This window comes from Gouania willdenowi, chromosome 6, assembly GCF_900634775.1.
Source record: "Gouania willdenowi chromosome 6, fGouWil2.1, whole genome shotgun sequence".
Lineage (NCBI taxonomy): Eukaryota > Metazoa > Chordata > Actinopteri > Blenniiformes > Gobiesocidae > Gouania > Gouania willdenowi.
The window spans coordinates 16906912-16921105 of record NC_041049.1 but is presented as its reverse complement, the minus strand read 5'-3'; the positions used below and the strand labels follow the sequence as shown (position 1 = coordinate 16921105).

The window sequence follows — 14194 nt, the reverse complement described above, 5'->3', positions numbered from 1 at the left end:
CTGCTTACTTCGTCTTGTGCTGTCTTTTTGTCAGAATCTAATAGGAGCTTCTCTCTACACTTCTATCCAAAAAACAAAATTATGGAATTGATCAGCTGGTTTCTCAATGCTATCGCCCAATTTTTTTTTTTCGAGAAAGAGAACAGGCAGCGGTAAGCCCACTTGTGCTGGCAAAATGTTTGCGGCGGGATACGCGATGGACTCTTGGGAGAAGTGGAAGACATCTACATGATTGGAAGTATGGTAGCAGGTATGCTGCTGATTGGAGCTGGCAGCGTTCTGACCTGTCGCAAAGTCCGAATTACGTCGGCAACTGTTTTGGGAAGGCTGCCAGTCATTTCTGATGGATTGGGCAGGACTCTCAACACTCAGACACGTGATAAATTAACTCAAAAGTAAGCGGGATGCTACTTTGTAATGTCTACGCAGGTTGGAATCCAACATGGAGATGTTGATTGCCCAGGTTCCGAGATGAGGCCACCATATTGGAGTTACTGAGCTTGACCTAGCATGGACCTAAGGCTCAACGGAAAATGTGCTCAGCCGGCCAAAAGCAAATCCTTACCTACATTCGGCTCAGCCGTTCAAGGACGGTTTATCTATTCTCCAGGATGTTCATGTTAAATGACACTCAGTCTCCTCCTCCAGTCCACCAGTCCCAGTCTTACACTGTGCTCCCCTTAGGGAACATAGTTTAGGACCTGCCTTTTTCCCCTCTCCTTTCCTCCTGTTTTTCCATTTTTCATCCAAACATGATGGCGCCGCAGATGGCTGCCTCTGTGTGTTTGTGCGCATGTTCTTTGCACAAACTGCCAAGTAAAATTCCTTGTGCGGTTTTAAACTGTACCTGGCAAATAAAATCTTTTCTGATTCTGATTCAAATCTATCAATACTGACGTCCTACAGAGTTCATAAAGAGCAGATTTATTATTTACTTCAGGGATGTGAGATCGTGCTTAAGACTAGATCTATTGTATTTCCTGTAGTTAACACAACATTCATCAGCTAATCTGTCCTTTGGCAGCTAATGAATTACACTGTGTGTGCGTGTGTGCGAGCGTGTAGTGTTATAACATCCTTACTTGTTTTTTTTCTTTACTACACACAAAGTGTTTGTGCTCAACAACCTGCAATTTATAAAAATGTTCTCCCTTCCCAGATATTGACGCGCGGCCCTGGGACTTCCAGGCGGAGGAATGCGCCCTGCGTGAGAGCATCGAGAAGTTCAACAGCCGCCGCTACGACAAAAACAAAAACAGCGACTACATGCCGGTGGATAACTGCCTGCAGAGCGTGCTGGGCCAACGCGTGGACTTACCAGAAGACTTTCACTACAGCTACGAGATGTGGCTGGAGAGGGAGGTGTTCTCTCAGCCAATCCAGTGGGAGGGGCTGCTGCAGAACCAATAACGTGGCAGAGAGGCCACATACCGTACACACAATCCTGTGGGTGAGTTGCAGGGCAATGTTTTCAATGAAGACCATATTGGACGTCAGGGGTGGAAGGATGGTATAAAGCAGGAGGTCAGAGGTCACGGAGACGCTTTGAGGGCCACATGAACCCATGATGCTAACGTGCCTACGACTACTGTAAACACACGGAGGAGCTTGGATGTCCCTCTTTTTTATCATCTCGGTGCTTTTTTCACTTCTGTCTTATTTATTTACATCAGCATGTGTTGGAAACATTTTAGGGTGAAAGTTTATTTATTATTAAAAAAAAATGTAAGTTTAACTGAATTTTTTTTTTTTAATTTTTTTTTAATTACTTCTATGAGTTTATTTATATAAAACTACCACAGTCTGGTCAACATAGGAGCATTTTGCACTCTATTGCACCAAAAAAGAGAAATCTACTAGCTTCAGTTGTTTGATTGTAGAGGCTAAACTTTGTTCGTCAATGTTTATTTGTGCATTTTTAAGTATCTGTGTGTCTTTATTTGGAATGTAAAGGTCAAATCTATCAACATTGATGTCCTAAAGAGTTGTTAAAGCACAGATTTATTATTTACTTCAGGAATTTTTATCAGGGATGTGAGATTGTGCTTAAGACTATTAATTAATTTGGCTTAAAAGTTAGTGTGGAAGTGTAGTGTGTTCACTTCAGAGGAAAAAACACTATTTCTTAAGGTAAAATGTAATAAAATTCAATGATTTCGGAAATATATTTGGTAAGCTAATTTCATTGAAAGTTTTCTACGTTTTTAATGATTTTTCAAATTATTTATACAAAAATACATGTAGCTACCATAAAGGAAAAAAAATTGGATTTTTTTTTAAATAAAAAAATGTACGTTTTTAATATAATATGACTTTATAGAGTATTAAGAGCGTATATTGTGTTTTTAAAAAGTCAGTAAGTATCTCTGATATATGAGATATTTTTAATGGAGGCGAGGGATGTGGTTCCAGTTTGTAGATGTTCTGCTGGGGCGAAAAACATGAATAGATTATTTTGTAATTACAAAATATTCTAATAATAATAATATTAGATAAATGCAGTCTTTCACTTAAGTGAGCACATTACACTTATTTATTTTTTTCAAATAACCAATTTCTTGGGATTGTTCTGTGGGTGAAAGTGTTTCCTCAAACCTTTCACTGGATGGTTATTCATGACTTCCTGCTTCCATTGCTGTTCTCACAACACACACACACACACACACATGCACACACACACTCACACTGAGCACATCACTGGTGGCCTGCTTTGAAACCTGTGACAACAATAAGTTGATAACGGTGCTGATTTTGTAGCTTGTGACTCATTCTTTTAACATGTGACTACCTACGTGAGGCTCCAGCGGTGAGTTGTTTTACTCCAGTAACACACAATAAAAAAAAAGCACAGTCAGCACACTCTATAAAAAGATATTTTCAATTTTTAAATGCATTTCTCTTTAACGGACAGTAGCATTTCACCTAAACACAGGGGTTCTCAACCTTGGGGTCAGGACCCCATTTGAGGTTGTGAAACACCGGGAGGGGGTTGGTCTTTTTCTGCAGCTACACCAAACTTGCCATATTTTAACTTATTTTCATCACTTTTTCTTGCCATATCTTTGCTCTTTTTAATGCATTTTTGCTACATTACTCCCATTTCTGCCACATTTATGACATTTATTAATCCTTTCCACCACTTTCCCCACCTAATGTCACATATATTCACCCATTATTGTCACTTTTAACCTCTATTCACCAAATGTTATGCTTCTTTTTGCCAATTTAATCACATTCACTATTTGTCATGCCCAGTATTTTAATATACACACTGAACTTCTTTTGTCTGTTTTTATCCACTCTAATTTGCAACTTTTAACTAATTTCTTTCTTTCTTTTTTTTTTTAAAATCTCATTTCACCATCTTTTCCACCAATTTTGGTCACTTTCAACCCATTTTATTTCTGATTATAACAAGGATTTTCATATTTAAAATGACTATATACTATGGCGCTGTTCAACCACCTTCAGGAACAGTGGGGGTCCCCGGTTTCTGGAACCTTTATTTTTTTGTGGCGTCGTGGGCTGAAAGGGTTGAGAACCACTGCTTTAAAGCACAGAGTTTAGCTTTCAATAGGAAGAGTTTTATTTATTTTCTGCTACATCCAGGAAAGTGATATCTGTCATAATCTATACTTGTTAAATTCTCAGGTTTATGGAGATAATATATCTAAAGTCTAAAAAGCTTCTGACATCTTTGATGAGACCTTTATCATCCCATTCTGAACAGAAACGTGTCAAATGTAAATACGCTCAGCTTCCAGCAATATAACATCATTTAGATATTTAATCTAAATACATGTATATTAACAATAAAGCAACAAGTTTTAAGGGGAAATGCAATATTGAGGGATGTGTACGTGCAGAGTGGAGTCACTCACAGTTGTGTACTGTTTTGTATCTCGTGCCATTTCCATTTGTTTTGTTCACTAAAAGATGGCAATACTAAAGCTTTTATTTTCTACTTACTGAGTGTACAGTCAGTGATATATATATATATATATCACTATGATTGTTCTGGCATCTGATTCTGTGCATTAGCGTGGGTGTGTTAGTACTGTTTACCTCAGTATACACGTGTGTCTGTTACATTTCTGTACGGTCTGCATACAGTAAGTGTTAAGGGGTTTGTGCAATTACTACAGACCCATAGAGTCATTATACAAGAGAACGACACAATGTTACAAAATAGATCACTGCTAAATAAATATGATTCCATACTTCGGATGGTTGTGGATTTCTTGCTTTAGTAACTGGGGAGTCATGTTGAAAACGAGGGATGCTCTGAAGGTCAAAGTCATCTCACACTGACATGCTTACACCACACACTGCCGTTAGCGTTAGCTCTGTAGCATGTTGTTTCAAATACAGCTGTAACTTAGTAGGGATGTAATGGTTAATCGTAAGACAGTTAAAAAGCGATTCATAGGTATCACAGTTCATATCGATACTCTGAAAATTGAATCGCAGTACTTTTTTCAACAGCAGAGGCCGCTATCTATTTATCCTCTTGTCCAGAAGTGGAGGCGGCGAGCGGAATCTCTTACTACTTTCTTTCTGGCTGCCTTCTACTCTTAAACATGTTCATAAATAATTCTTTACCCCTTTAGCACTGAAAGAATATCTGTAATATTAGGTGAATATCTGTAAAAGTCAAGTTTTTCTATTAGCTCTGTCTGTTAGCGCGTAGCATCTCTTCTTTGCTGCAACAATATCTGCATGCCAACTGACTACTGGGTTACCAGCACCCTCTGCTGGTCCAGACAAATATCTGATGTACATACAGTGCAGACTGTTTTTTTTTTTTAACGTCCAATTGCTAAGGCACAAAAAACATTTTTAGTTGCACTTTTAAAAAGAAAAAGAACTATTATGCAGTTTTGCATTGTTTACTATAGAACCAGAATTTAAATTAATAGGCTTCGTCTTCATTTGTATTATTCCTTTATTTATTTCATTCAAGATTTATTTTTAGTTAAATTGCATTGTTTTGAATAGTTTATCAAGGGATTCTTTTGACAGTGAAAAATAAAAGGAAAATAGTACAGTATTTTCTAGTTTTTTCCTGTAAAAAATAAAGGAATGTTTGATATATCATCATTTGTCTGAAGTCCCATTTTGTAAAATAAATTGTGAATCAAATCGTATTGGGAGTTGAGTGAATCGTTACGTCCCTACTTAATAGCAATTCCAGCAAAATTCTTTTTGAATATGTTATGGTTTCATTTTTTTCAGACAACTTTTCCTTAGAAAATGACATTTCGACTATCAACTGCCAGTCTTCGTCAGAGGCGTCTTTCTGTTTCATTGACTTCCGTGTAGTAATTCCTGCAAGATTCTTTTTGAATATTATGTTAAGGTTTTATTAATTCAGACAACCGTTCCTTTGGAAATCCACTTTGATCCCCTGACACGCGGAAGTCCAGGAAACTTCAAAGGCATCAGTAGACTCCTCTGACAAAGACTAGCACTTTAAAGTCAAAACATGTCAGATCAAAGTGGATTTCCTAAGGGACAGTTGTCTGAATAAAAGAAACCTTAACATATTAACTTAATAGCATTTACCTCACGTTAATGTCAGGATAGATTTGGAGTTTTTGTGCAGTGTCGTAAAGTAAATGACTGGTTTATTTATGAACCCAAAAGAAGCTTAAATATGCAATATTTTGTATTTGTAAATAAGGAGCAGTCATATCCTTGTACTTTAACTGTTTTGTCCTGCTACTGCAACAACATTTTCTTGCATATATTGTATGTTCTTGCGCTGAAATGGTATAAGTTTGAATGTAATTTAATAATAAGCATTTGTTTTAAAAGCTTTTGATTATGAAAAACATTAAAATCAAACAGAAAACACATTTATAAAGCAGTCAGGTGGACTAATAGATTTTTTTTATTTTCATCATAATATTTTCCATGCCATGATGAAAAGTGAGGCTCTGAGTCACTGGGTTTTTAGATGATCTGCAATTTCAGTCCATGAGCGGCTTCTCTGTGAAACTCTCCGTTCCAACCTAATCCCTGTGGGTCAGTGAAGCTTCCGTCCCCTTCCATCCTGAAACATGACACATGGAAAACATTTATTTGTGTTGATCTTGGACCAAATGTTAAAGTCTGATATACAGTATTAGCGTAAACAAACCTGGTAGTGCACATACATCTCACCGACGTCGGCACGATGAATGAAGTTGCATCAGCGAGACGTATTATTGAGAGCGTTTGCTCATTGGGCAGACGTCGCGGAGACATCGGCGTTTGGACGATGGATTAAAGATCCTCTCTACAGCTTATATTAACCTTTATTTAGCTCGAATCATTCAGTTAGTATAAATATCTCCATATCCATAGTCGAGTATTTACCTAAATCTGATAGGAATATGGCAACAAAAACAACAATATACTACCACTAAATAGCTTATTATGTGTGGACAAAATAAAGAGAGACACAGTTTATGATCATAAATGTATTTTCAGCAGTAGAGTCAAAAGAGCCCCAGCACAAAAGCAGCTTCATGGAAATGACATTTTACACGAGTAAAATGCCGACGCACGATCTGAGGCCGACATCGGCGAGACGTATTTGGCTTGTTTTGTTCAATTATTATTATTTTTTTTTAAATAAAATATTAATGATAATACTACTGTAAGAGTGACTGCCCTCTATGGGTTGAAACCTGGCTATTACAGTTGAATTGTGCTATTAGCTGAGAATGGTGCTTTGAGACAATTTGGTGGCTCCTTATGTCACAAACCAACACTGTTGGCCCCGCCCCCCCCATAAAAACTATCACCTGTGGAGAGAATTGTGTATAGAGAGGTAAAGTGAGTATTGAGTAGGTATAGTTAGCATAGCATAGATTGTTGTTTGGAGGTTTTATACTATAGACTAGAGCTGTGTTTAAAATGGCAGACTGAGCGATACACTACAAACTCCATGAGTGTATATATACTGTCTACTATATACTATAAGGATTAGGATAATGACCGTTGCCACTGAAGTATACTTTCCCGAGATGCATTTCGAACCTAAGACATAACCCTGAAGCACACTGAGGATAAATATCTGTTGGTTCTCAACATTTTAAGTGAGAAAGTGACCAAGTAGAATACAAACATGTGCTCATTTGATCCATAAAACTCACAAAAACACATTTCATGCTGACATTTCAGGGTTTTTTGGAGACCATTGTGCTACTGACAAAACTTCTGGTTAACATCAAAACAAGAGCTGTATTTACAAAAGCGTGAAAAAACTAATGAAAGACAAGAAGATATTCTTTTGTTTTGAAAAGGGGACGTTTGACTTTTAGCTTGAAGCTGATCCCAGGACGATTTCATGTTCCGCTCTCAATGCATCATGGAGCGGTTGACAATAACCGGTGTTCCCACCGTGCATACTTCAAAAATGTCCCAATATAGTATACGTCTGGGTATTTCTCACACTCAATCTTTTCATACTATCTCATGTGAACGCACAACAAACTCCTTTTGACCTCAAACTTTGTGTGAGTATTAGTGCCAGAAGCCCCGCCCATAATCAAAGCATTTTTTTTTATTTCTAGCCAAGATGTACGTCAGCCAAAACCTCAGGGTTTAGTTTCTCTTTAAAGAATTATATATATATATATAAAAGGCTAAAACTGTGATTTCTTCACCTGTTCATGTGAAATTGACCTTTATACAAAGAGCCGTCTGGGAACGTGTACGTTCCATTGCCGTGATACATGTTTTCATGGAATTCCCCTTCATATGAAGCTCCAGAGGGATGCTGCAGGGTCCCTGTGCCGTGCATCTGAGAGAGAAACACACACATTGTGCATGTTTACCATTCAAACACATTCTATCCACATGTAAGAAGAAGAACGGCAACAAAAAAAAAACAATTATTTTCTTACTTTGTCATCGTGCCACTCTCCAGTGTATGTGAGACCACAGGTTGAGGTGTGTTTACCCATCCCACTCCTCACCAGGACTTCAGCAGCAGACATGCTGCACCCCCCCTCTGTGCAGAGCAAAGGTTCACATAAAGGTCACAGTGCTGCAGTAAATCTGATAGAATGTACCCAGGACTCACCATATTTGTCACCGTTTGGGAAAATGTAGGAGATCTTTGTAAGATCTGTGAAGAACAAGAAGCAAGACATGAATATATCATGTGCAATGTGTGCAGTGGAGGATGTTGAGGCATATTTACCATCAACAGTCAGAGATTCCTCTTCTTCTTTCTTGTCTGGAACTGTGAAGATACAGTATGTACAGTAGGCTTTACATCGATCTGATCGGCTATATCGAATCGGTTGATATTTTGCATTTTATGCAATTAATGTGATCGGCTGTAATGTCTTAATTCGCCGATCCAATCAATGACGTCATTGTCGTGATGAAACTTTCTGTAGATGCTCCCATTGCATTGTTTTATCATCTCATTTACACCGAAGAGTTGTTTGCGTTACGTGACACGGCTTTATTTCACTCGCATTTGTGCAAAAAATGTAAAAACCTATGAGCGAACAACAAAAATGTCTCAGGTTGAAGCGAAGTGGCTGAGCTATGGACTTGTTCCCCGTTTTACCAGCTCTGTAAGCAGCGTCTGCTGTTAGTGTGTGTGTGTGTGTGTGTGTCCCACTTTCGCTGTGCATATGTGAATACGATAACTTAAGTAATATTTTGTAGTATCTGTACTTTACTGGAGTATTATATTTGAGTTACATGTTATACTTTCACTCCACTATTAAATAAATACACTTCTTCTTTCCCCTTTGTGAACATGGGAATCTTTAATGGGAAGATTATCAAATATACTATTCAAAACAATATCATCTCCAGAAAATACTGAACTGTTTTTTGCAAGGAAAAAAAAGTTCAATACACTAAAACCAGCAAGAAAGTAATTTTTAAATGATAATTTGTAACATCAGTAAAGTCTCTTACCTGCAGCAGCCATTTCTCATCAGAATTTAAGCTTTTAAAATACACAAATGTTGTTTGTTTAACATCTAAATACTCCAGATGTGATTGGTTCTTTTTTTCCTTTAGTTTTGCAGCCACGGCAACCGTTCACATTTGATGGTGATGTCATCAAACTATTTCCTGTATTGTACATGCATACATTCAGTGTTGATAAATGAAGTAAATATACTATTACGGACTATAAGCAACAGCAGATTTTGCGATGCCACAGTAGGGAAATATGTTTTTGCTCCTAATGCTAATGCTAAAGCTGATAGAGGCTTCACGTAGTTTTAGTGTGGTCTGCCTCCACAGCTTCATCTCCAACTCTCTATTAGTTGAAGCTATCCTCAGCTTTGGGCTTAACTCCCTTGTTTCACAGCAGTCATTGAGTATGATATGGGATTCCGCTTTAATTCAACAGCTGCAACATTTATTTTGCTATTCATTCAAAAACGTCATACAGCTTATAATCGATCTGCTCCGGTCACAAACGCTCCCTCGCTCCGCACACTGGTCGAGCAGCAAGCGTATTCATTCACAGTAGGGATGTAACAATTAATCATAAGGCAGTTAAAAATCGATTCGTAGGTATCACTGTTCACATCAATACTGTGAAAATTGAATCGCAGTACTTCTTTTAAACAGCAGACGGCGCTATCCAGAAGTGTTGGCAGCAGGCGGAATCTGCTACTACTTTCTGGCCACCTTCTACTCTTAAACATATTTATAAATGATTCCTTATCCCTTTAGCACCGAAAGAATATCTGTAATATTACGTGAATATCTGTAAAAGTCACGTTTTTCTATTAGCTCTGTCTGCTAGCATAGCATCTCTTCTTCACTACTAGAATATCTGCATGCCATCCGACCACTGGGTTACCAGCGCCCTCTGCTGGTCCCAACAATTATCTGACGTAAATACAGTGAAATTAAAAAGAAAAGGAACAATTATGCAGTTTTGCATTGTTTACTATAGAACCAGAATTTAAATTAATAGGCTACTTCTACATTTGTATTATTCCTTTATTTCATTCAAGATTTATTTTTAGTTAAATTGCATTGTTTTGAATAGTTTATCAAGGGATTATTTTCACAATGAAAAATAAAAGGAAAACAGTATAGTTTTTTTTATAGTTTTGAACCCAAAAAAATAAAGGAATATTTTTCAGTCATCATTTTTCTACAGTTCCATTTTGTAAAATAAATTGTGAGGGAATCATATCGTGAACCCAGTGTCGTGAATGGAATCGTATCGGGAGTTGAGTGAATCGTTACATCCCTAATTCACAGTTAAAGGGCCACACACACACACACACTGACAACAAATGTTGTGTTCAAGTCCTGCATGGAAACTTCAACTCTTCCCCTCACTCACAGTCACAAAGCTGTGTTTAGTTCCCAAAAAATGGTACCGTTGGATTGAAGAGTTTTTCTAAATGTTTTGAAAATTGACAAAGTAATGAAACCGGCCTGTAATTGGTAAACTGGTGCTTGTCTCCAGCCTTGTACAGAGAAATTATTTTTGCAACCTTCATTTTATTTGGCAATGTACCAGTTTTGAAAGACAAATTAAAAAGATACGTGAGCCGGTCAACGACGCCATCCATAATGCTTTTTACCAGCGTCATATCAAGATTGTTCCGGTCTTTTGATGTCTGATTCTTACAATTTGTAATTATATCTCTTATTTCCTTTTTCTCTACTGGCTTTAAGAACATTGAGTTTCCTGTTTTGTCTTCCTGTGTCTGTTTGCTGCCTCTGTCTCTTGACTGAGGAGTCTTTATTTGTCCTGCTAATTTGGGCCTAATATTCATGAAGAAGTCATTGAACCCATCTGCCACCTGTTGTATATCCTCAATTTTTTTTGTTAGTATCATGAAAAACATCTGGATAATGAGTTTTTTCTTATTCATTTCTTGTTGTACTCGATAATATTCTCCATGTTTCCTTCATATTATTATTGTTGTTTATCATAATCATCCTTTTGACATTTTCTCAGAGTATTTGTTCATTTGTTCTTATATGATTTATATATTTTTTTCTGATTCTGTTGTTCTGTTGTTATAAAATGTCTATATAAGTTGCTACATTACTGCTTTAGTTTTGTATTGCTGCATGGGACAGTGTTTGTCATGAAGAGCTGTAAATACATTGATGAATGTCTCATAAGCTTGGTCCATGTAATCATATTCATACACTTCCTTCCAACCTTTTGATAAAAGTTCATCTCTGAATGCATTTGTTTTTTGTTTTTTTTTGGTTTTAACCCACATGAATCTAGTGATCTTTTCTTTATTTTTCTTTATCTTCAGTCTCGGTCATACATTGTGAACACCGGGAGGTGATGACTTACAGTATATCACTCAAACAGTCCACTCACTAAGTGGTTTTCTGTAAATATATTATCTATTAATGTTTTACTATGAGATGCTATTCCAGTTGGTTTGGTAACCAATGGATACAGACTAGGGCTGGGGGATATATGGAGTTTTTAATAAATATGGATATATTTAGTTAAGAGATATAGCATAGGGCTATATCGTAATATCGATATAATTCACGTAACATTAAATGTTTCTCCCGTAGAGCTGCCAGTAGGGCTACAGCTGTCATTTCTTTTTGGAATCGATTAATCTAGCACTTCATCAATCGATTAATCAACTAATCGGATTTTTTTTTTGCATTTTTAAGCAACCAAAACAATTAATGCGTAACGAAAATGACGTGTCAGTAAAATGATCAAGAATTTGGCTTTTATTTCTCAAAAAAAAAACATTTGGCTCCAAAACTAAGCCCATTTATTGCAATTTAACCATGTAGTGTTAATAAGTGCCAGTGCCAACAATTAAATAACAATACAGTTAAGTCAACTAACTATGGTAACTATGCTAACCTAGAAACCTGTGTGTGTATGTGTGTGACAAACACTGGAATTATGTTTTTAGCAGCTGAGAAAATGAATTAATCTCGGGCTTAATAAAGTATTTTTATTCTATATCAAAATATTGTGCTGCTGACATCATTAGAATTGTCACAGTGACGATCAGAGACAGTGTTTAAAATCCACAATACTTCAGAGCACAAGCACTGAGACGTACTACAATATTTAATGCTACAATTTCTCAAATTCAATGCCCTTTTTCTCAAATGTAAAGCTTTTATGGCTTTAAATTTGACTACATCAAATTTAAGGATTTAAAGACCGGCTACCTTGTTTTGTGTGTGCACATGTGCTGTGCGTGCTTCCGATCACACCGCTTATTACGTCTCCTCCACTGGCGGACATGGCTGGTACGAGGCTCCGCTGTTACACAGGCCGCTGGGCGTAGCCGCCGTAGCAAACCGAAGCTAGAGCTGCGGAATCTACCGGACTATAACTGTTTGTTTACCTAAGTCTATGATTGCCTGGTGATTGTGTACTATTTTAGAGTAATTACGTTGCAGGTTCACTGAGAAATTATTAGAACTGACTTGAGTTATCTGCTGTTTTATATAACGCTAACCTCTGCAGCCAAATACACATGCATATGTCAATATATCGAGGCTGGAAACCTTCCGCGTACATTTTCATTTAATTAATTCAGTTAATTTATGTATTTATTGATTATCGGCCGAGGCCTAAATTAGCGCTTCATGACCTTGCATCATTGAAGTCGTACTGCTGTGGTATGCCAGGTTTATTTTTGAGGATGTAATGATCCCAGACTTTAGACGTTCTCTGTCGTTTACCAACTAAATGCAGAACGTTTGTCGCGCATTGATGACGCGCTAGTGGTGTGAGGTCCCTGCGCTTATAGTGCGTGTCATAGGAATGTAACGACACTTCGAGGCACAATTTTTGCCTCGAGGAATTTTTGTAATCGAGTTAATCGAATAACTCGATGAATCGTTTCAGCCCCAGCCGCCACTGTGCCTTTTTTCTCCTCTGACTGTCTATCTTTCCCCCACCCCCACCTCAATCCTGCTCTGTCCCTCTGAGTGAAACTCAACGCACACACGCGCTGACGAAAACCCCCCCGTCCTGCTTCTATGTCATTTCAGACGGGACGGTAACCGAAAAGTAGCATAAAGCTCCTTCCAAATCAAGAAGAAGGCAGGTCTGACTCAACTCTGACCTTATGTTACCATGGAGCCCTTAAAGGGACAGTCCTCAGAAGGCCATCATTACAGGGTGTGTGTGTTTTATAATACTTTGGACAATAGTAATAGTATTAGTAATATCTGATAAACTTAGAATTAATAAATTAATAGTTGCTAGTTAATTTTAATAATAATTTAAAAAAAATGTACAGCACTTTGGTCGGCTGAAGTTGTTTTTAAAATGTGCACAAATGCACATAATTAGTTTGATAAATGTTGATATTGTTCTTTACACCACTGTGAATAAAGGTCTCTGTGTGACATTTGGCACTTGCCTTTTACTGACTTACCTTATTTTAAGGATTTGCCTCTGAATAAAAGAAACTAACAGGTACGCTATGATATAATAGTTTGGGAAAACTCCAATTACATCACAGAAAATACATCAATATATATATTGAGTAATGCCATTCTGGTTTGATTGTATGCATTGATGCAAAACAATAGCTTGTGCTCATATGTTTTGTTGGATTAAGCAGATCTATATTGATATCCCGACAGATGATCGTGACTTTCTGACTAGACCCCACAAACATTTCTTCTATGATGCTTTTAAATATGTCAACTATGGAGTCAGGTGCTCTGTATACACAACTGACCCAAATATTTGTACTGTTTTCCATAATAATTTCAATGGTAATACACACCATTAGATCATCAGCAGAAGCTCTTGTCTTTTAGTTTTCAATCTGTCTCTGTTTTAGTGGCCCCAGTAACAATCATTGGCTCCTGGAAACAAATGTTTTATTTTTTATTTTTTTTTTTTATTTTTTTATTTTTTTTTTATAGCCCCAACTCAAACTTTTAGGCATTGACTTCCGTTTTTTATGCATTCCCAGTGCACTCGGTTATTCAAATAAAAGTGTTAGAAGTTTTCCAGTAACGAGTTCCTACCAGACATTGTGATGAAGGACAGTACTGGGTATAACCTCACAGCTTCAGCTCGGTAGACTTCTATAAAAACCTCATTAAAACAAGATGGAGAAAGGACGCAGTCTGCAGTATTTCAACAGCAGCTTTAATAAACCACTCCTCTCGATGTAGCCTTTAGCTAGCAGCAGTTGTTACCATGGTTACCCATGGCCAGGGCTGGTGTCGGCCT

At 37.3% G+C, this 14194-nt stretch overlaps 2 protein-coding genes across 7 annotated transcripts in view; one reads left to right on the top strand and one right to left on the bottom strand.

Moving 5' to 3' along the window:
- The window catches only part of strip2 (striatin interacting protein 2), a 46950-nt gene extending 43582 nt beyond the window's left edge, over positions 1-3368 (top strand). For all 5 annotated transcript variants that reach the window (XM_028449229.1, XM_028449227.1, XM_028449226.1 and 2 more), the window contains one exon: positions 1160-3368. In XM_028449229.1, coding sequence (XP_028305030.1) covers positions 1160-1410 — 251 coding nt within the window. In that variant the 3' untranslated portion in view covers positions 1411-3368. The remainder of the gene's footprint in view (positions 1-1159) is intronic.
- Positions 3369-5870: 2502 nt separating this feature from the next.
- morn2 (MORN repeat containing 2) lies at positions 5871-14124 on the bottom strand. 2 transcript variants are annotated; one of them, XM_028450443.1, is made up of 6 exons: positions 13987-14124; positions 8195-8236; positions 8075-8119; positions 7896-8002; positions 7656-7792; positions 5871-6055 (listed from the first exon to the last, which is right to left on the bottom strand). In XM_028450443.1, the coding sequence occupies exons 1-6, from the start codon at positions 13991-13993 to the stop codon at positions 5956-5958; spliced, it is 438 nt and encodes a 145-aa protein (XP_028306244.1). In that variant the 5' UTR covers positions 13994-14124; the 3' UTR covers positions 5871-5955. The 2 variants fall into 2 exon arrangements, with proteins under 2 accessions (XP_028306244.1, XP_028306243.1); XM_028450442.1 differs by lacking the exon at positions 13987-14124 and adding an exon at positions 8932-9574.
- Positions 14125-14194: the final 70 nt, after the last annotated feature.